Here is a 21,882-nt window from a genome sequence, read left to right as displayed (position 1 = left end):
CTAGTGAGCACACACACACAGTTAACACTAGCCAGGACACACACACGGTTAACACTAGCCAGGACACACACACGGTTAACACCTAGCGAGGACACACACAGTTAACACTAAGCGAGGACACAACACACGGTTAACACTAGCCAGGACACACACACGGTTAACACGAGCTGCTAGGTACACACACGGTTAACACTAGCTAGGACACACAGGTTAACACTAGCTAGGACACACACGGTTACACACTAGCTAGGACACACACGGTTAACACTAGCGAGGACACACACGTTAACACTAGCGAGGACACACACGGTTAACACTAGCGAGGACACACACAGCGGTTAACACTATCGAGAACACACACACGGTTAACACTAGCGAGGACACACACGGTTAACACGAGCTAGGCACACACGGTTAACACTAGCTAGGACACACACGGTTAACACTAGCTAGGACACACACGGTTATACACTAGCGAGGACACACAGGTTAACACTAGCTGGACACACACGGTTAACACGAGCTAGGACACACACGGTTAACATACTATGGTGCTAGGGACACGTAAACACTAGCCGGACCAACACGGTTAACACTAGCTAGGACACACACGGTTAACACTAGCTAGGACACAACACGGTTAACACTAGCTAGGACACACACGGTTAACATAGCTATATGAACAACAGTGAAACGACACGCGGTCGGTTAACACTAGCTAGGACACCACAGGTTAACACATAGCTAGGACACACACACACACGGTTAAAACTAGCTACGACACACACACACACATACCGGCTTATAACAACTAGCTACAAACACCACATTAGTTCAACCGCATAGGACACACACAATACACACACACTTTTGTGTTATCTACTAGACACGCTTTTCTCCAACCCCTAGGCCTCTCCAGCTCAAAGATGTATGTAAGCTCTGTGTGAGATAACAGTTCATGAGGTCAGCCCTGTTCTTCAAGAGTCGTAAACATAATCTTTAGCCTACACATCTCTCCTCATCGGAGACGTCTAGAACCTCTGATGTCTGCGTTATACACAAGAGGTCTGTCACCATTACCACTCCTTACCCAGGGGATGGAGATAAGAGAAGGGGGCAGTAAGGGTTCCAGAGAGGGGCAATAGAGTCCTAGGTCACGTCCCAAACGGAACTTATTTCCCTAAAATAGTGTCAGCACCTTTGACCAGGCGCCCATAGAGCTCAGGTCAAAGCCCTGGTCAAAGTTAGAGCTATACTAGTGAAAACGGGTGGGTGGTCCATTTGGTGTAGTCACCCATAGCCTGGGCTTACCGAGTGTGTGTTGATGATCTCATCTATAGAGATGTAGATGAAAGCGCTTGCCTCAGAGCTTCACCATGTAGAGTACTCGATGCCACGTGAACTCTCCTGTGAACACGCAGCCTGGGAAAAACACCTGCCGACAGGATCAAGCATTCGGGTTGTTCACTACCACACCAGGAAGATTAAAAAAATGTTTTACTGACCTTTATTAATGAGACTAGACAAGTAAGCCAAATTACTTATTTCAATGACAGCCTACACGCGCCAAAACCCGGACGACGCTGGGCCCATAGGTGCGCCGCCTATTGGGACTCCCCATCACGGCGTGGTTGTGATACAGCCTGGATTCGAACCAAGGGTTCTGTAGTGACGGCTGTAGTGCCTTAGACCCACTGTGCCACTTCGGAGACCCAGATAACGGGACACATTTGTAATGAGTAATTTATTCAGTTTACAAGGACATATAATTTCTGATATCTACCCAAAAATAAACAAAACACAAAAAATATTGAAATCAACATAACGCCTTAAGACAAAACATATCCTGTTGAATCAGGTTCTTCAAAAAAATGCGACGTTGTGGTTTTCAGTGACTGGAGTTCAAATTGATTTCCAGTAAAGATGAGTCAACTCTGTTTGGAGGGAGGGGCAGAGAACTCAACTGTGTCCCTTTCTCTCTCACTCTCTTGTGGTGTTGTTAGTGTTTGAGGTGTGTGTGTGTCTTGAAGTTTGAGTGGAAGACACACTACCCCACTTTCTGGCCGACTTCTGCACTTTCACACAGACACTTCCTCTTTCTCCTGGCTCACCTTTGGCTCACGTCAACTTACCCTGTTCTGACTTTCCTGTGACCTCCAAGCGTTTCCCGTCTACAGCCCGCTCTGTCTTAAATGTTCCTTTCTGCTTCATTAGATGGAATTTCTCTGAGCAGTTCTATACAGAGTGTAGTAGGACATTATCCAATAGGCTTGAAAGTTGTAGTTTTTACTCTCACCTGAACTTTTGGTAGGTCTGGGAGATGTAGTTATTCATGGAGGTCATGTGGCATTCTCTCCTCGAACAGCTTGTTGGCGCGGCATGCTGCAATCTTGGCCACGGAGCCCAGGTTACGAGCTGGTCAGAGTGGAGCTGACCTCCGGCTGACATGTCGATGATGTAAGCCGTCCGGAGCCACTATGGCTGGGTTCATGTAGCGGTAGTACAGCAGGTTGCCTACAATCTGACAGCCGACGCACACACACCACACACACACACACACACACACACCACACAACACACACACACACACACACACACACACACACACCACACACACACACACCACACACACACACAACCACACACACACACACTTTGTTAAACATAGCTGCATAGCTTCCCAAAGGACTGTTATATCTAAGGACCTGTATTAATCATTGCGAGCTGGATGACTACCGTGTCAGTGAAAACTAGAGGAACCGTAACAATATCCACAACAATATCAGCAATATACATGGAAGGTATACGAATGGCAAAAGAACGATCTAATGTCACATGTAATACTCCGGTCTTATACCTTCAACAACTCATCCTCTGTAGCGTCAGGGAACTTTTCATGAAGGGAATGCTTTAGGACCTTTGCAATGTATCTCATGCCATAGCTACATGCAAAACAAAACATGGAGATCGTGTGAAATTGACAGTCATTACATAGATACACAACACAGTGATTTGATGTACAAATGATAGGAAGCAATAACATAAAATGCAGGGGACTGTGACCATTTCAGAATGAGGGGTGTATTTTGGGCAGTTGTATAAAATAATACCTTGGTTGCCCCCTTGTGGAGTAAATTGAGTACTGCAGAGTGTGGAGTCAACAGTTGTCGAAACCAGTAACATGGATGGTTTCTAACCCTCTATAAGCACTGATTTGTTTACCCTTCCATAAACACACCACAGTGTTGCCTCCCAAATGGGACCCTATTCCCTTTATAGTGCACAGGGTGTCATTTGTGGCGCCGCCTGGCAGTTTGGGTTTCTGCCCTGGCCCAGACTGACAGGATGTTTTCTAGTCCTGTTCCCATACAGCTTCACTTTTCAAAATGCATCCTTCCATCCTCCCTTGGAGGGATCGCTGATCTATCACTATTGGAGTTCTGCTACAAGGCTTTTACAGAACCACTCATGTCAGATCAGTGATTGCATCAAGAAATAAAAAGGAAGGAAAGAAAGACGGGTGCATTTTTAAAGAATTCCAAAAAGGCCTGAGACATACGGGATGTTATCCAGTGACGACACAATGGAGTTGAGCACTTTGTCTGTGGCCGTCCGCAGCGCCTGACTGGAGGACTCCAGCTTGGCGCGCACCTCCTTGTGTGACATGGCCTGGTCCGGGGTCACCTCGTAGGGCAGTTTACTAAGAGAGGGGGTACAACAGTGAGGTCAAAGTGTGTATGTGCATGTCAGACCTGGTTCAAATACATGTCTATTTTGATTGTATTTGATTATTTGAAATACTTATTTTCTGTGTATTTGAGTATTGTCTAATAACGTGGCCTGACTATTGGAACTATTTGAAAGTATTTTCAAATACTTATTTCAAATACTATTTTGAAACGCCTAGGTTAAATACATGGGAGTGTATTTGAGTCAGTGTGTTTTCAAATAAATCATATCTAAATACTTACTTCCAAAGGTCTTTGAAAATGATTGAAATACCCTAAATAGTATTTGAACCCAGGCCTAACAATAAATGCATTACGTGGGTTCAATGCTGTAACACAGAATAAAATAATTGATGGTAATGACTGCCCATTACTATCACTTATAAAGGCATCATTTATTGACATTGCTTTGCCAAATAAAAATATTTGGGTTCTGTATATTACATATGTTTTTAGTATGATAACGACTTTATTATTATATTTATAAAACCACAATGATAGTAGTGACTGCCCATTACTGCATAGCACTTATTAATAAACCATCCTTTAAAACACATTACTTTAATAAAATATTTCAGTTCTTGTGCTGATAAACAAAATATTTGATGACTTATTTTATTCTTAGTCATCATCTCATCTCTGCTCAGGGAGTAGCAACCTGCCAGCCATCTACCTCCGTGCTCCCAAAAGAGTCATCCTCCAGAGCTGGCTAGCTGCCTGTGGTCTGACGAAATCACTATTTCAGTAGTTCTTCTAAGTAGATAAGGCATACTTTTAAGACTGCCAAATAACAACTGTCAATCAATTAGCTGTATTGTCGGGTAGAGAGACATCTAAGCAACCGCTCTATCTCTCTCTTGTCTATCGGCCCTCCTCTCCGTGTCTGTCTACGGCACTGAGGTATAATAAGAACAGGTCTGCCGGTCCCACAGGCTTGCCCGGCAAGAACCAATGAGAACAAGCAGCTTTCGGCGCAATGGATRCTGGTCATTGTAGTTAATTGCCACATTTTATGCACTTAACTATGATGAGTTAACGTCTCACAGAAAAATCTCTCCAGAGAAACGGCACATGGCACGTTGAGTGCACAGAAATAATTGAACCGTCAGTCAACCAGTTATTTAAAAAACGAAAATAAACTGAAAGGTTGGTTAATCGCTCAGCACTAGTGTGTGTGTCTGTCCCACCTGGCCTCTCCAGTGTTGGTCTCCAGCTGGTTGACCCAGGCCTTGTACACATCCACAGGGTTGGTGTTGATGCCAAGGCCCTTGTCCTCGATGATCTCCTTAACAACAGGCGCCAGCAGCTGCCTCAGCGTGTTGTGACCACGGGCTCCACGGTTGAAGCTCACCACCATCTTGATGACCGTGGGGTTCCCGGTCACGATGTCCTGGATCTGGTCCACCTTGGACCTGAGGGGGGGTGGGGGGGTTTGATAGATTTATCATACAACTTTATTATTCCTTTATATTCAATCAGGAAATATCAGACAACAATTTAAGAACAAATTATATATAATACTGTATATGATTGGAGAGGGTCCTTGAGTTATGAACAAGGGGGACAGTGGATTCCCTAGTAGCCTGGTTTACTGACTGTTGCATTAAACAGTGCTACTGTACATCGTTGCCTTATCTGACCAATGAGCTAGCAAAAATGAGCGGAGAGAAACAAAGGCACCCAGGCAAAACAATCTATAGTTCCTGTATAAGGGGTGTGTACGATTTGGGACAGGTAGACACTTCCACTCACTTGATCTCCTCCTCCAGAGCGGTCTTAAAGAGTTTGAGAAGCAGGTACTCCTCTCTCTGGTTGGAGGCGTAGTTATACAGGGTGAAGATCACTGTGTCCATGAACTTAGTGGACTTGTTCTGTGGCATCTGGAAGATCAGCTTGGCCAGGTATGAAGGGTTGGTCTGTGGAGCAGGAGAGGACCTAGGGGTAAAAGAGTTTGCGTGTATGTGTGTGTGTGTGTGCGCGCATGTCTAAGCGTGTGTGTTTAGAACTCACCTGTAGCAGGTAGAAGAGGTGCTGGTAGGCCTCTAGTTTCTTCCTTTTGCCTTTGCTGAGGCCCTTGATGCCCTGCCTGTCCCCTGCAGCCAGCTCCTCTTTACTCTTCTTCTTCAGCTTCTTACTGTGGGACACCACATCCTGGGAAGACAGACAGCAAAAACAGATGCGGCAGCATGTAAAAGGCCCTTCTCACCTATCCAGTTGTATTTGATCAGTGATAGCTTTAAGGAAGACAGGGATGCATTATCAAAGTATCTGAGCAGCAGGCCTATTACTGTTGTAGACAATAATGTCCTGTCTCCAGAACCAGTTGTTATCAGCAGCATAAGGCAAATGGTTTTGGAAACTGTGGCAGGTCTGTTTGTTAAAAGCATAGTTTCTCAGTTGAGTTGGAAAGCACTGTTTGTCAGTTGTGTTCCCTCAGTGTGTTAAACTATAAAATGTCACCTGTAGGGTGATCCTGTTCTTGACCAGTAAGCCGATCTTAATGTCCATCAGGTTCAGGTCTTTCTCCATCTGCTGATTGGAGCGGATCTTCGTGACCACTTCCTCCCTGAGCCGTGTCACTTCCTGTTCCTCCAGCAGGTCCAGGCTGCTTTGTTCCAGCAGGTGGACGAACTTACGCACCACCGAAAGAGGAGGGTCCTGGGCCCCGGCTACAGGGCAGAGAAAGACACAGAGAGAGAGACACACACACACACACACACAATGGTTTCGCATTGCATCAGAGAAGTTCAGGTAGTTCCATCTCTCTTCGAAATCGTAACTTCTTTGAAACCGCGTGACGTATTAAATGCTGTCTAAACTCACTGAGTGTTCTGTAGTCGTCTCTGGCTTTGTTAGCCTTGAGGAAAGCTTGGATCTTCACTATTTCTTTCTCCTGAACATACAAACGAGACAGAAGGGAATCAATCTTCAGTAAATGTCACTGAGGTATAATAGGAGTCATACTATATGACTCCATCTCAATGACATAAACCCTCATTTTTTATGTAGGTGTTGTGTTACTCACATGGTCTATGAAATACTGCAGTCTTTGAGAGTATTTACGTTTAGCTCTCCACATCTTTACAAATGACTGAAGCTGGACCGGGAGGAAAACAACAATGTTAGCAACTCGTAGCTGTGTGTTTCTGTTGAGGTTAAACTGTGTGTGACATCTCTCCTGATTATTGACACTTTATTTCTCACTGTTTCAAACAAATGTTTTCTCTTTCAAATAAGGCTCACAACTTGTTACCTTGACGACAGTCCCCACGTTGCTTTGCAACACGTTGAGTCTGTCTTTGTATACCTTCCTCTGTTTGTAGCCCTTCCAGGAGGCCTAGACACAAACATTATGACATTAAAATCATCTGTGTGTGAGTAAACTCCAAAAGCAGTATGTGAATTTTAACTGTAAATAGGAAATTCTTGTTTTACTTAAAAAAAATAAAAACAGTGTAGAACATATGACACCGTACCTGTAGTCGGACCACGTGTGGCTGTTGTTGTAGTAGGTAGTCCAGTCTCTGGGCGTGAGCTCTTCTCACCAGGTAACCTCTGATCCTGGCCTGTAGCTGGGTTACCAGGGTCTCGTTGGCCAACCATAACTGTTCCCTGTTATACTCCGCTGTCACACCTCCAACCACACTCTGACCAGAGGACACATACAACACTAGATTAGTTTTAAATGTGTAAAGCATTATAAATGACTCAGAACATGTGTGTGGTCTCTGGTGGTGTTCTGTGTGCTATGTATGGAGAAGGGTATTCTGTTAACTGATATTTTGTGGTCTGTGTCATGCAACAAGAATAATACATCATGTCTTAGGGGGCGGCAGGAAGCCTAGTGGTTAGAGCGTTGGGCCAGTAACCGAAAGGTTGCAAGATCGAATCCCCGAGCTGACAAGGTAAAAATCTATTGTTCTGTCATTGAAAATAATATTTTGTTCTTAACRGACTTGCCTAGTTAAATAATGGTAAAATGTAGAAAGAATACATAATTTCGTCTGAAGAAATAATACATAATTTCTTATGTAGAATCCAACATAAATATGACAGGGACCTGTATTTCCTCTCTGCGGAGCTGTGTGCTGTTGTGTGTGAAGTCCTCTGGCTCCTCCCAGGTCCCCTCTCTGTTCTCCAGGTTGTAGTAGTAGTCATAACTGTCCTTGATACAGTGTCTCACCCACACACTGTCACTGCTGCCTGCTAGAGGAAACAACACCTGGACATCACACCCACTCTCACTGCTGCCTGCTAGAGGAAACAACACCTGGACATCACACACACACTGTACTGCTGCCTGCTAGAGGAAACAACACCTGGACATCACACACACTGTCACTGCTGCTGCTAAAGGAAAAACACCTGGAACACACAACACTGTCACTGCTGCCTGCTAGAGGAAACAACACCTGGACATCAACCACACACACTGTCACTGCTGCCTGCTAGAGAACAACACTGGACATCACACACACACTGTCTGCTGCCTGCTAGAGGAAACAACACCTGGACATACAACAACCAACTGCTGCCTGTTAGAGGGAAACAACATCTGGACATCAACACACGCTGCGCTGCTAAGGAACACACCTGGACATCACACCCACTCTCACTGCTGCCTGCTAAAGGAACAACACTGGATATCACACACACTGTCACTGCTGCCTGCTAGAGGAAACAACACCTGGACATCACACAGACTGTCACTGCTGCCTGCTAGAGGAAACAACACCTGGACATCACACCACTCTCACTGCTGCCTGCTAAAGGAATACACCCACTCTCACTGCTGCCTGCTAGAGGAAACAAACCTGGACATCACACACATCGTCATGCTGCCTGCTAGAGGAAACAACACCTGGACATCACACACACTGTCATGCTGCCTGCTATAGGAAAACACCTGGACATCACAACACACACTGTCACTGCTGCCTGCTATAGGAAAAACACCTGGACATCACACACACTGTCACTGCTGCCTGCTAGAGGAAACAACACCTGGACATCACACCCTCTCACTGCTGCCTGCTAGAAGAAAACAACACCTGGACATCACCCACACACTCTCACTGCTGCCTGCTAGAGGAAACAACACCTGGACATCACACACACTGTCACTCTGCCTGCTAGAGGAAACAACACCTGGACATCACACCCATCTCACTGCTGCCTGCTAAGAAAAACCACCTGGACATCACCCACACTGTCACTGCTGCCTGCTAGAGGAAACAACACCTGGACATCACACCACTTCACTGCTGCCTGCTAGAGGAAACAAACCTGGACATCACACCCACTCTCACTGCTGCCTGCTAGAGGAAACAACACCTGGCACATCAACACACTGTCACTGCTGCCTGCTAGAGGAAACACCTGGACATCACACACACACACACACTGCTGCCTGCTAGAGGAAACACACCTGGCATCACACCCACTGTCACTGCTGCCTGCTAGAGGAAACAACACCTGGACATCACACCACACTCACTGTGCCTGCTGCTGAGGAAACAACACCTGGACATCACACACACTGTCACTGCTGCCTGCTAGAGGAAACAACACCTGGACATCACACACACTGTCACTGCTGCCTGCTAGAGGAAACAACCTGGACATCACACACACTGTCACTGCTGCCTGCTAGAGGAAACAACACCTGAACATCACACACACATCTCACTGCTGCCTGCTAGAGGAAACAACACCTGGACAATCACACACCCACTCTCACTGCTGCCTGCTGCTGAGGAAACAACACCTGAACATCAACACCACTCTCACTGCTGCTGCTAGAGGAAACAACACTGAAATCACACCACACTCACTGCTGCCTGCTAGAGGAAAAACAACACTGAACATCACACACACAGTCACTGCTGCCTGCTAGAGGAAACAACACCTGGACATCACACACACACTCACTTCTGCCTGCTGCTGAGGAAACAACACCTGGACATCCACACACTGTCACTGCTGCCTGCTAGAGGAAACACACCTGGACATCACACCACTGTCACTGCTACCTGCTAGAGGAAACAACACCTGGACATCACCCACACTCTCACTGCTGCCTGCTGCTGAGGAACAACAACTGAACATCACACAACACTCACTGCTGCCTGCTAGAGGAAACAACACCTGGACATCACACACACTGCTGCCTGCTGCTGAGGAAACAACACCTGGACATCACACACACTCACTGCTGCCTGCTAGAGGAAACAACACCTGGACATCACTCACTAACCTCCAAATGCATGATTTACACAATAGTTGACTGTAATATGTGGTTGTCGTACCTAGCTACCTAAAGACAAATGCACTAACTAAGTTGCTCTGCATAAGAGCTAAATGACACGCTAGAAGTTGGGGAGGTAATGTATTGAGAACAAACATCCATAATAAGCTGATTGTATGCCAGGTTACCAGTGGTAGTGTTGAGGTCCTGGCGCTGGGCCAGCTGTGTCTGGTAGGTGTCTGCACACTCAGACAGAACACCTCTCAGCCCTGCCAGGGGAGACTGGAGGGCCTGTAGGGTGGTCTGGGAGTCCCCCTCCGCCACCTCCCTGTTGATGTCCGCCACAGCTCCTGCCACTGCCACAGACAAAACACACAGGATCAGTTATGACATTTAACATTTTGGTAATTTACCTCTCATCCAGTGGTTGGAGAATTGTGATGTGAAGAACTACTAAGAAATGATTTGTTCATGGTTTTGAGTGAGCATGGTGTGCCTACATGCGAGAGCCTCCTCTTCATCTTGGTTGGCTGTGTGTATCCCTTCTTGAATCTGGTCGAGCCACAGCACAGCAGACTCATCCCCTGAGCTCTGGAGTCACAGACACAGGGTCAATCTCTGCTTTCAGAGTGGTAGACCACACAAACATTGACAATCCACACAACYCAGTGCATAATTCTATCTTGAGATGTGCACACATCATTTGAACTTTCTGGTAAAATCAAGTGTTTGAGATACAACCACAGATCTCAAGTTTGGCCTGAGCCCTAACTGAATGTTCTTCTTCTAAGCACTAACCAAGACAGCACATGTAAAAACAAAAACAACAAAAATGCTCCCCCCAAAAAACATACCTGGGTTAAAATACTTTGCATTTTGTGGTACTTTCTATTGGTTTATTAAGCCAGACATGCTCAAACTGGCAGAGATAACATTTTTTGTAAATATTGTAAGTATTTGAAACCCAGGTATGAAGCACATTAACAGCTACAAAGACAGCACAAGCATGAACAAGAAGTTGTACCATTTCCTCTGTGCCCAGAGGTAAGACCTGAGGGAAAATGTCAAAACACATTGTTAATGGACAAAACATCCTCAGCTCAGTCCACACCATTGGTCATGGGTCCATGGCTCAAACACAAATACCACTTAAAATAGCAGAGAAACCACACTAAACGTTTATTCAGCCTGCCTGACCAACATTTTCCTTCTCAGACTAATTGTGGAGACCTTTGGGAGCAGAGAGGTTGTCTCCCCAATGACACAAAAGGCAGGAAGGAAGCCAAGAGAAAACAGGCCCCCTTGGTATGTCAGGAAGTAGATCTGCTTTTGACCAGTGAATTCCCCACTGACCATACAGTATATAAATACCTTTAGGACGTGTAGAGATAAGCAAGAACTTGTACAAGCACAAACATAACATAKAGACCAAAGCTAAATAGGAACTTGTGACCATACTTTCTAACTTGACAATTGTAGTTCCGATCACGTGGAATCAAAATGTGTGTGACTCAAGTGGAATACTGAAGGTCAAAGCAGGTTCATGGAAACTGTTCCAGGAAGCTTGGGTTTTGAAATCATCCTACTGCTACAACTGTATGTTGGATGTTACCCAAGCTGATAATCTTGTTACTTAGTATAACCGGAGTTAATCTTTTTACTCTAACATTAGTAATTTTGCATTAGACAAGCCATATTTTCAGTCACAGAAAACTGAAAGACTTGAGAAACCTGCACAAAAAAACAAACTATTTTAGGAATGACCAACTAAACAGTAAACTATTTGGACCGTCTCCTCCCACTCGGCTGAATCAGTAGATAGGGTCTGACGCAGAGCAGGAATTCAGTTTCAAGCCTGGACAGGAAACACACACAGAGTATACACACACCCTACGCACACAGCCTCACGGTCCAGTGCTAACACCAGTGTAGCATGGACTTCCAGTACAGTAGCCTGCTTGATCATGTGAACCAGCTATCTGGATGGCTAGTTGATTCTGCTAGTTAATCCTGATAATGAACAACTAGCCTATAGCAAGTCTATAGAAACACTAGAGGACTTTGAGTTGGAATAAAACAGGAATAATAATAACAATGTGGAGGAGACAGGAGAAAGACCGGACCAATACACTGGCTGGGATTCTCTTCTGTCTGACGGTAGGACTCTCTCTCCAGGACAATGGTAAGTCACTTTCTTTTTACATTTCTCCATAGGATTTTAGAGAGGACATCATTCTTAAGCCTTTCATATTACAATTGGGGACTTTGCATCCACTTGGTCAAGCTGCATTTTGGTAGGGCTTCACCAGTTCTGTTTCCCCTCCATCAACAACATGCTTGTTATGCCTAAATGTTTGCCAGTAAATCAGCTTCACAATCGCTAGTGTACGGTTGTCACACATCTTGTATGAATTGTGTAACATCATGCATGTTTTAAACAGCATTTTGAGCCAATTAACTTAAATAATATCTAGATTATTATAATTGCATTTCCATTCAATACTGTGTGTCAAAGGGGAATAGTTGCATTCAAAGTAGAAAACCTCACACCGGAATTAAAATCTATGTTCTTCCCCCCCATTTCACCACAGAGGAGAAAGTCAACAAGACAAAAATAACCACCTTAGCTGTGTTGGACCCAAGGACGTTCAATGGCAGGAGAGTTCAGACCAACTGTACGGCTGCGGCGGGGCCCCCCAGCTTGGTCAACCTGTCCCCTGGGGCCCCTGGGCTGGACGTGAGGCTGGAAGACCCTGCAGTAGCCTACACCACAGGGCTCCTCAGCACCCGGCTCATCCCCTCAGCCTACCTCCTGGCCATGGCAGTGGGCATTCCCTCCAACGCTTATATCCTGACCTTCCTGAGGCTCCGGGCCAGGTCTTTCTCCACGGCTGTCCTCTACCTTAGCCTGGCCCTCTCTGACCTACTCCTCCTGCTCTCCCTGGCCCTCCGAGTCCACTACCACCTAAACGGAAACAACTGGGTGTTCGGCGAAGCTGCCTGCCGTGTCGTCACCGCTTGTTTCTATGGCAATGTCTACTGCTCTGCCCACACCATTGCTTGTGTCAGCCTCAAGCGCTACCTGGCCGTGGTGAGGCCCTTCCTGTACAGGCGGCTGCACAAGACGGCCTGGGCGTTGGGGGCAAGCCTGGGGGTGTGGGGCCTGTTTGGGGTGGCTGTGGTGCCTGAGCTCCTGGTGAGACAGAGCTTCCTGCTGCCTCGTCTGGGCTTCACCACCTGCCACGACATACTGCCCCTGGAGGACTCCCCCCACGCACTGCTGGTGCCCTACAGGTTGGCACTGGTCTGTTTAGGGTTACTCGTGCCCTTTGTGGTCTGTGCCTGGACCCATGTGGCGGTGGTGCGGCATCTGGGTCGCTCGGGCCTTGACTGGACACCCTTCATCAGGGTCAGTACACTGGTCTTCCTCATCTTCACTGTGTGTTTCGCTCCCAGCGGCGTCCTCCATATCGCCCATTACGTGAGGCTATCCACCAGTGGAGGGGACGGGCTGTATGTGTACTCCAGCGCTGCAGTGTGTCTGTGCTGCTTCCACAGCTGTCTGGACCCCTTCCTGTGTATTCTCATGTCCAGGACAACCGCCTCCAAACTGCGCTTCGCCTCTCTCAGGAGGACACAGCAGACACCTGTTCTGGTGTAGAGACTGTGTGTATGTGCCCATTGTATTTAAAACATATATATATTTCAGCTTTATTTAACCACGTAAGCTAGTTGAGAACAAGTTCTCATTTACAACTGCGACCTGGCCAAGATAAAGCAAAGAAGTGCGACACAAACAACAGAGTTACACATGGAATAAACAAGCGTACAGTCAATAACACAATAGAATAAAAAARAAAAGTCTATGCAAATGTGTGCAAAAGGCGAGAGGTGGTAAGGCAATAAATAGGCCATAGTAGCGAAGTAATTACAGTTTAGCAAATTAACAATGGCGTGATAGATGTGCAGATGATGATGTGCAAGTAGAAATACTGGTGTGCAAAAGAGCAGAAAAGTAAATAAAAACAATATGGGGATGAGGTAGGTAGATTGGGTGGGCTATTTACAGATGGGCCATGTACAGCTGTACAGTATCTTCCATTGTCAGAGCGCAGTGGGGGAGCCCAGAGCATGAACAAGCAAACTACTGAAGATGAAGAGGAAGGGAAGCCGTCTGGAACTACACGCTGTAAACAAGTGAACAGGAAACAGCTCTGCTTGAAATCTGAACACAATGTTATGCTATGCGTTCTCCCCTGTGGGATACTATCAGAGCTACTAAGTTGACGGTTTAGCAAATGTTTTCATTTGTGTACAGTATCAGCAAGGATGTCCTGAAAAACCAGCCGACGGCAACAGTGACGACAAAAACAATTCTCCCAGAGATGATGTTGAGAAACCAGACTGTTTCGGCATGTCCAGGCCACTCATTATCTCAGCCAAGGAAGGACATGCTTACTTCAAAGTTATCATTATGTACTGTTTTGATTTGTTCACAAGGACAATTTGWAAATATAAAACCCTTGCAATACAAATGAAGTATATTCATGTATTACCATACATTCATTTATTAGTTAATTCCCATTTTAATTCTGTATATTRTGTTGTCCACATTGATAGGTGTAGACTGCACACGCCTTTCATTTTAGTCATTTAGCAGACACTCTTATCCAAAACAACTTAGAGTTAGTGCATTCATCTTAAAATAGCTAGGTGAGAAACTACATATCTTAGTCTTAGTAAGTACACTTTTCCTCAATTTTAGTAGTAGAAAAGTCAGTGCTAGTAAGGGGAAAAAAAGTCAAGTGCGAGTGTTAGTTCACGACAGGCTATTTTTATATGTGAAGGCCGGAGTCGCCTCTTCACTGTCGACGTTGAGACTGGTGATTTGCAGGTACTATTTAATGAAGCTGCCAGTTGAGGACTTGTGAGGCGTCTTTCTCAAACTTGATACTAATGTACTTGTCCACTTGCTCAGTTGTGCACCGGGGCCTCCCACTCCTGTTTCTATTCTGGTTATAGCCAGTTTACGCTGTTCTGTGAAGGGAGTAGTACACAGCGTTGTACGAGATCTTCAGTTTCTTGGCAATTTCTCGCATTGAATAGCCATCATTTCTCAGAACAAGAATAGACTGACGAGTTTCAGAAGAAAGTTATTTGTTTCTAGCCATTTTGAGCCTGTAATCGAACCCACAAATGCTGATGCTCTAAAGGCGGTCAGATGTCTAAAGGCGGTCAGTTGTATTGCTTCGTTAATCAGCACAAACGTTTTCAGCTGTGCTAACATAACTGCAAAAGGGTTTTCTAATGCTCAATTAGCCTGATAAACTTGGATTAGCTTAACAACGTGCCATTGGAACACAGGAGTGATGGTTGCTGATAACGGGCCTCTGTATGCCTATGTAGATATTCCATTAAAAATCTGTTGTTTGCAGCTACAATAGTCATTTACAACATTAACGTCTACACTGTATTTCTGATCAATTTMATGTTATTGTAAAGGACAAAAAAGGTGCTTTTCTTTCAAAAACAAGGACATTTCTTCTTTTTTTTAAACCCCTTTTTTCTCCCCAATTTCGTGGTTTCCAATTGGTAGTAGTTAGTCTTGTCTCATCGCTGCAACTCCCGCACGGACTCGGGAGAGGCGAAGGTCGAGAGCCATGCGTCCTCCGAAACACAACCCAACCAAGCCGCACTGCTTCTTGACAACGCACATCCAACCCGGAAGCCAGCCGCACCAATGTGTCGGAGGAAACACTGTACACCTGTCGACCTGGTCAGCGTGCACTGCGCCAGGCCCGCCACAGGAGTCGCTAGTGCGCGATGAGACAAGGATATCCCTGCCGGCCAAACCCTCCCTAACCCGGACGACACTGGGCCAATTGTGCGTCGCCCCAATGACCTCCCGGTCGCGGCCGGCTGCGACAGAGCCTGGGCTTGAACCCAGAATCTCTGGTGGCACAGCTAGCACTGCGATGCAGTGCCTTAAAAACAAGGACATTTCTAAGTGACCCCAAACTTTTGAACGGTAATACATATTATACACACACACACACACACTATTTATTTCATTAAATCTTTTAGGTGGGGGTGCTGTGGGATTGTTTAAGATAGTCTTTGAAGAGGTAGGGTATCAGATGTTTTCGGTAGATGGGCAGGGACTCCGCTATCCTAGCTTCAGGGAGAAGCTGATTCCACCATTGGGGTGGATACAGTACATGTCATAGAATGAGCAGGGTTTTAAATAAAGGTGAGGGCAGGTTCATTCRGATGATGTTCTTGACTCCAGACAGACCTGTTTTAACATGCTCCCATTAATCACTGAACATCTCATTCATCTCTGTCACTGTCCCTATCCTTCTCAACTAAACACCTTATTAGGTCTAGGTTACAGATCTACAGTCATTCCAAATGGCCCTCTAGTCCCTATATAGCGCACTACTTTTGACCAGAGCACTGGGCGCTAGTCAAAAGTAATGCACTATATAGGAAACATGGCAACCTAGATCTGTAGCCTGGATCTGTAACCTAGATCTGATCAACAGCTGTGACCCCCAGCCTCTGGGTACTAATGCCTTCTCCGTACAAATGCCTTCTCCGTACATGAGATGTATTAAGATGGAGGCTTCTCTGCTCGAGGGAAGATATCTATAGGATCTCATAATAGCTGACAGTCCAGTACCTTACAGATGAGTAGCTTGGTGTTCTGCAGGACGTCATGGTAGTGTTTCGCTGTTGCTGGGTTTACCCCCTGCAGTTTGGCCGTGGGCAGGAGCAGAGCAGAGAGGGTCTGTTCAGGATCCCCAGAGCTCAGCGCCTCGTTGATCTCAGCTATAGCAATAATACCTGGAGGGGAGTTGAGACAGACAGCATGTGTAATGACACTGAGTCAGGGGGAGTTGAACCTCCCCAAGCAGCAGGGAAACAGCCCTAATGATACTGATCTCAGGACTACTTCATCATCGATGTGCGCTTGAGCAACCCACTTAATCCTAATTGGCTCCAGGGACGCCGTACTACTACTACTGTATGGCTAATCCTGTAAAACAACACATCTTCTGCACCTATCRGGTGTACGTGACAATAAAACATTGTATTATTATTTAGACTGTGTATTTATTTAGTCAAGACACTGCTAACTTTTCTTCCAACTAAGTGAATGGTTAGACTTGGGYGACATTGTCTACATCCCAAATGMCACCCTATTCCCTATTCAGTGCACTACTTTGACCAGAGCGCTATGGGCCCTGATCAAAAGTAGTGAAATAAATAGGGTGGCATTTGGGATGTAGTCAGTGTCAAGACCGTTAGAGGACTTGACTTACGCTCGTGTTCTTCGTGGACCTGTAGGTTGACAGTGTCGATGGTCTTCTGAACATCATTCCAGGTGAGGAACTCCAGGCCTTGGGACAGGCTCTCGGCTCGGAGACTGATTAGAGTGTCTGCATACCTGAGAGACAGAGGGGGAGAGGGGGAAGGGGCAGGGCCAGGCGAGGTTACACATTAGGCAGACAGACGTTTCTTCTTCTAGTTGTTACCTGTGTGTGTGTGTGAGTAACTGTGGAGTTCCCTCTCTGGAGCAGGGGTCTCCAACAGGTCAATCGCGAGCTACCAGTAGTTGGCCAAACATTTCTGAAAGTACATGATTTTTTCACGAGTTCCACCGCAAACTTTCATMAACAAATCTCACAAGTATCAGACACCGCAAGCTTCCAGCTACTATCCAATCAAAGCCATCTTGACATTATCCCACCCCTGGTTAGCCACTATTGGCTTAAAAAGCCAAGCATAACATCTGCCAATTAATTTCAAGCAATATTGCCACTTTAGCAAACTCAGCATGTGCAACAGTACAGAAACATTGCTAGACCGACACATTGCTCTCTCTCTAGATCTGCAATTAAAGGGGMAATTACACTCAAAAATGTGTTCGCTTTTTCCCAGACCTTAAAAATTGTCTTTTGATGTGATTTAAGRATTGACATGGACTCAGATCATCCAATTTCATTGGTTCTCCAAMAATAATTTTTATTTTGTTTGTGAAAAATATAAACAAATCCAAAACCCGGAAAAATTCAGGCAAATTGTCAGAAATTTGTTGTCATTTCAAGTTAAAGTGTACTGTTAGCTAGCTAGCTAATGTTAGCAGGCTGGCTCGCTAGCTAGCGTTACGTGTATGATCTGTGTAGTAATATTATTCTTATCTCAGAGCCATTTGCTTTGCCAGTTATAGCTAACATTGAACCTGGTTGGTTAGTTACCTGCAGATTCATGCAGGGTATTAACTTCTCTAGGATAGGGGGCAGCATTTTCACTTTGGATGAATAGCGTGCCCAGAGCCTCCTACTCTGTCCCAGATAATAATATATGCATATTATTTTTACTATTGGATATAAAACACTTTGAAGTTTCTAAAACTGTTTGAATGATGTCTGTGAGTATAACAGAACTCATATGGCAGGCAAAAAAGCGGAGAAAAAATCCAAACAGGAAGTGAGAATTCTGAGGCCGGTCGATTTTCAACTCATCYCCTATTGAAATCCCAGTGGGATATGGATCTGTTTGCACTTCCTACGCCTTCCACTAGATGTCAACAGTCTGTAGAACGTTGAATGAAGCTTCTACTGTGATGTGGGGCCGGATGGGAGCTGTTTTAGTCAGTGGACTGGCAGAGTGCCAGTTCCTGGTCATGCGCATTCCACATGATATCGACTTGCGTTCCATTACTTCTATAGACACAAAGGAATTCTCCGGTTGGAACGTTARTGAATATTTATGATAACAACATCCTAAAGATTGATTCTCTACTTAGTTTGACAAGTTTATTCGACCTGTAATATAACTTTTTGAAGTTTTCATCCGACGTTCGCCTGGATCTGCGCGAGCGTTTGGATATGTGTACTATACGTGCTAACAGAAGTAGCTACTTGGACATAAATAATGGACATTATCGAACAAAACAACAATTTATTGTGGAACTAGGATTCCTGGGAGTGCATTCTGATGAAGATCATCAAAGGTAAGGGAATATTTATGATGTAATTTCGTATTTCTGTTGACTCCAACATGGCGGAGAAATGTTGTTTATATCCGAGCACCGTCTCAGATTATTGCATGGTTTGCTTTTTCCGTAAAGTTTTTTTTGAAATCTGACACAGCGGTTGCATTAAGACAAGGTGGTATCTTTAATTCTATGTAAAACATGGTCTTCATCAAAGTTTATGATGAGTATTTCTGTTATTTGATGTGGTTCTCTGCAATTTCTCCGGATATTTTGGAGGCATTTCTGAACATGGCGCCAATGTAAACTGAGATTTTTGGATATAAATATGCACATTATCGAACAAAACATACATGTATTGTGTAACATGATGTCCTATGAGTGTCATCTGATGAAGATCAAAGGTTAGTGATTAATTTTCTCTATTTCTACTTTTTGTGACTCCTATCTTTGGCTGGGAAAATGGCTGTGTTTTTCTGTGGCTATGTACTGACCTAACATAATCGGTTTGGTGTGCTTTTGCAGTAAATCCTTTCTGAAATCAGACATGTTGGCTGGATTCACAACAAGTATAGCTTTAATTTGGTATTTTCATGATTTTCATGTGTGATTTCATGAAAGATTGATTTTTATAGTAATTTATTTGAATTTTGTGCTCTGCATTTTTACTGGCTTTTGGCCAAGTGGGACGTTAGCGTCCCACATATCCCAGAGAAGTTAACGTCCTGAGTTGGGAATATGGTTCATTGTTTAGCTAGCTACATGTCTTAACAAAAAACTCTACTATGCAAGTAACCATTTCAATAGAATGTTAATGTCACTGCGACAACTGTTGATAGACGTAGCTGGTAAATTCGCTCTGGCTATTGTCATGACAGTCCTGTGAGGATCAGAATGGGTCAGATCAGACTGCCGAGATTGTGACAGTAACCAGGCCTCTCTCTCTCCCACAGAGGGGAGAGGGGGAGCTGCTGGATGGTCGACCCTTCACACTCGGTCGTAAATTACAAGACGGAGACTCTCTTTCGCTTTAGCATTAACTAAAGGAATGTATTTGTTCAGACACTTTTGCCCGCCCAAAACTAACATCCAAAAAGTGATAATGGAACAATATTTAACTAGGGTTGCAAAGGGTCGGAAACTTTCCGGAAATTTTCCATGGGAAGTTAAGCCCGGGAATTTGGGTAATTTCACTTAAATTCATTAGAAAAGTTAGCTTATAACAGTTAACCTTTTTTGTGGGATACACATAAAGCAATTCTAGGTCTTGTGGCATATTTTGGTTAAACTATCCCCAATTCAATGGAATTGCAACCCTCTACATGCACAGTACATGCACATTCTTCCATCACATGTGCAGTGCACTCTTCCATCACATTTTCAAGATCTTGCATGCTAATGAGATGCTATTGAGCCCACACTACTACATCGTCTGAGCCAAGGACTACATGCCTTCTGGTAAGTTTTGATTACAATACTGGGTGGGGTGAATATATTTTACATGACATACATGATTTTTTGTTAACTAGTAAATAGTAGCCTACAGCAAAGTGTGTTTAAATCATTTCTAACTTGTTAACAATTTCTGCGAGTTAGTTTTTGCTACCATGACTCTCCAAGACATGGCAATATCACAGTCTGCCAATATGGACAGCCCCATCAAGAGGATCCTCCTGGATGATGTATTTTGGGAGAGAGTGGTAAGCAGCCTGAAACTCCTGAAACCTATAGCAGTAGCCATTGCATGGATTGAGGGAGACAATGCCATCCTGTCTGATGTTCAGACTCTGTTTGCAGATCTAAGAGAAGAAATCCGTACTGCCCTGTCCACTTCACTGTTGCTCGAAGCAGAGGAAACTGCAGTTCTGAAATACATGAAAAAGCATGAAGACTTATGCCTGAAGCCCATACATGTTGGACACCAAGTATGCCGGCAAGAGCATCCTGCCTGGTGCAGAGATCAACAAGGCCTATGGTGTCATCACTACCGTGTCTCGCCACCTTGGCCTGGATGAGGGCAAGGTTCTTGGCAGTCTGGTGAAGTACACTTCCAAGCAAGGGCTTTGGGATGGAGATACAATATGGCAGTCATGCCAACATATCTCATTGTCCACCTGGTGGAAGGGACTTTGTGGATCTGAGGCTCTTTGCCCTGTTTCCTCCATCCTCCAAATCCCACCAACATCAGCTGCCTCAGAGTGCAACTGGTCCTTGTTTGGGAACACACACACCAAAGCACGTAACAGGCTGACCAAAGTGTTGAAAAATTGGTGGCCATCCGGGCAAATTTTAGGCTTTTTGAGCCTGACAACGAGCCATCCTCAACAAAGTTGGAAAGTGACAGTGAAGATGAGGCCTCAGAGTCTGATGTTCAAGAGGTGGACATTGAGGAGGTCCAGGGAGAAGACATCAAAGCCTGAGAGGAAAACAACCAAAGCTTTAGTTTCAAGACTATAATTTTACAGATATTGAAAACGTTTTTGGGAGATGCGAAGGATCATTGGGGATCACTCAATATTGCCTTTCTTTTGTTGTTCAGTGAAATCATCCCATGTGAAGAGTCAACTAATTAAAGTTCAATTCATAACTAAATAGTTTTTTTTCCATTGGAAGAATTTAATCATTTGCAATTATGTCTACTTATGATAAGGTAAAAGGTTTATGTTCCTGTCTCCATATGATATGGTAAATATATCCAATGCAAAAAACATCTTCATTTAAATGGTATTAATATTAATTTGCATATATATTCCTGTTAATTCCCACAGAAAGTTCCACCTCTGAATAGTCCCAAAAATGTGCAACCATATATTTAACATAATGTGGGAAGTGGTCAGTGGGGAACTATGGAAAACTAATGTCACATTGTTTTTCATTTTGTGATGTTATTAAAAACTGTAAGGACC

At 44.7% G+C, this 21,882-nt stretch overlaps 2 protein-coding genes across 2 annotated transcripts in view; one reads left to right on the top strand and one right to left on the bottom strand.

Annotated features, from left to right (window-relative positions):
• Positions 1 to 21,882, bottom strand: part of LOC111973658 (ras GTPase-activating-like protein IQGAP2) — an 89,236-nt gene that overhangs the window by 15,610 nt on the left and 51,744 nt on the right. Inside the window, exons 14-25 of the mRNA XM_024001024.2 lie at positions 17,301 to 17,425; positions 16,658 to 16,821; positions 10,476 to 10,566; positions 10,164 to 10,331; positions 7,789 to 7,934; positions 7,205 to 7,375; positions 6,982 to 7,065; positions 6,754 to 6,825; positions 6,552 to 6,621; positions 6,189 to 6,397; positions 5,739 to 5,879; positions 5,481 to 5,644 (exon numbers count right to left, since the gene is read on the bottom strand). Coding sequence (XP_023856792.1) covers positions 5,481 to 5,644; positions 5,739 to 5,879; positions 6,189 to 6,397; positions 6,552 to 6,621; positions 6,754 to 6,825; positions 6,982 to 7,065; positions 7,205 to 7,375; positions 7,789 to 7,934; positions 10,164 to 10,331; positions 10,476 to 10,566; positions 16,658 to 16,821; positions 17,301 to 17,425 — 1,605 coding nt within the window. The remainder of the gene's footprint in view (positions 1 to 5,480; positions 5,645 to 5,738; positions 5,880 to 6,188; positions 6,398 to 6,551; positions 6,622 to 6,753; positions 6,826 to 6,981; positions 7,066 to 7,204; positions 7,376 to 7,788; positions 7,935 to 10,163; positions 10,332 to 10,475; positions 10,567 to 16,657; positions 16,822 to 17,300; positions 17,426 to 21,882) is intronic.
• Positions 11,842 to 16,240, top strand: LOC111973659 (proteinase-activated receptor 3). The gene is made up of 2 exons (XM_024001025.2): positions 11,842 to 12,157; positions 12,567 to 16,240. The coding sequence occupies exons 1-2, from the start codon at positions 12,070 to 12,072 to the stop codon at positions 13,634 to 13,636; spliced, it is 1,158 nt and encodes a 385-aa protein (XP_023856793.1). The 5' UTR covers positions 11,842 to 12,069; the 3' UTR covers positions 13,637 to 16,240.

The sequence above is a fragment of the Salvelinus sp. IW2-2015 genome, linkage group LG15 (assembly GCF_002910315.2).
Source record: "Salvelinus sp. IW2-2015 linkage group LG15, ASM291031v2, whole genome shotgun sequence".
Classification (NCBI taxonomy): Eukaryota; Metazoa; Chordata; class Actinopteri; order Salmoniformes; family Salmonidae; genus Salvelinus; species Salvelinus sp. IW2-2015.
This window is presented reverse-complemented; position numbering and strand designations above follow the sequence as displayed.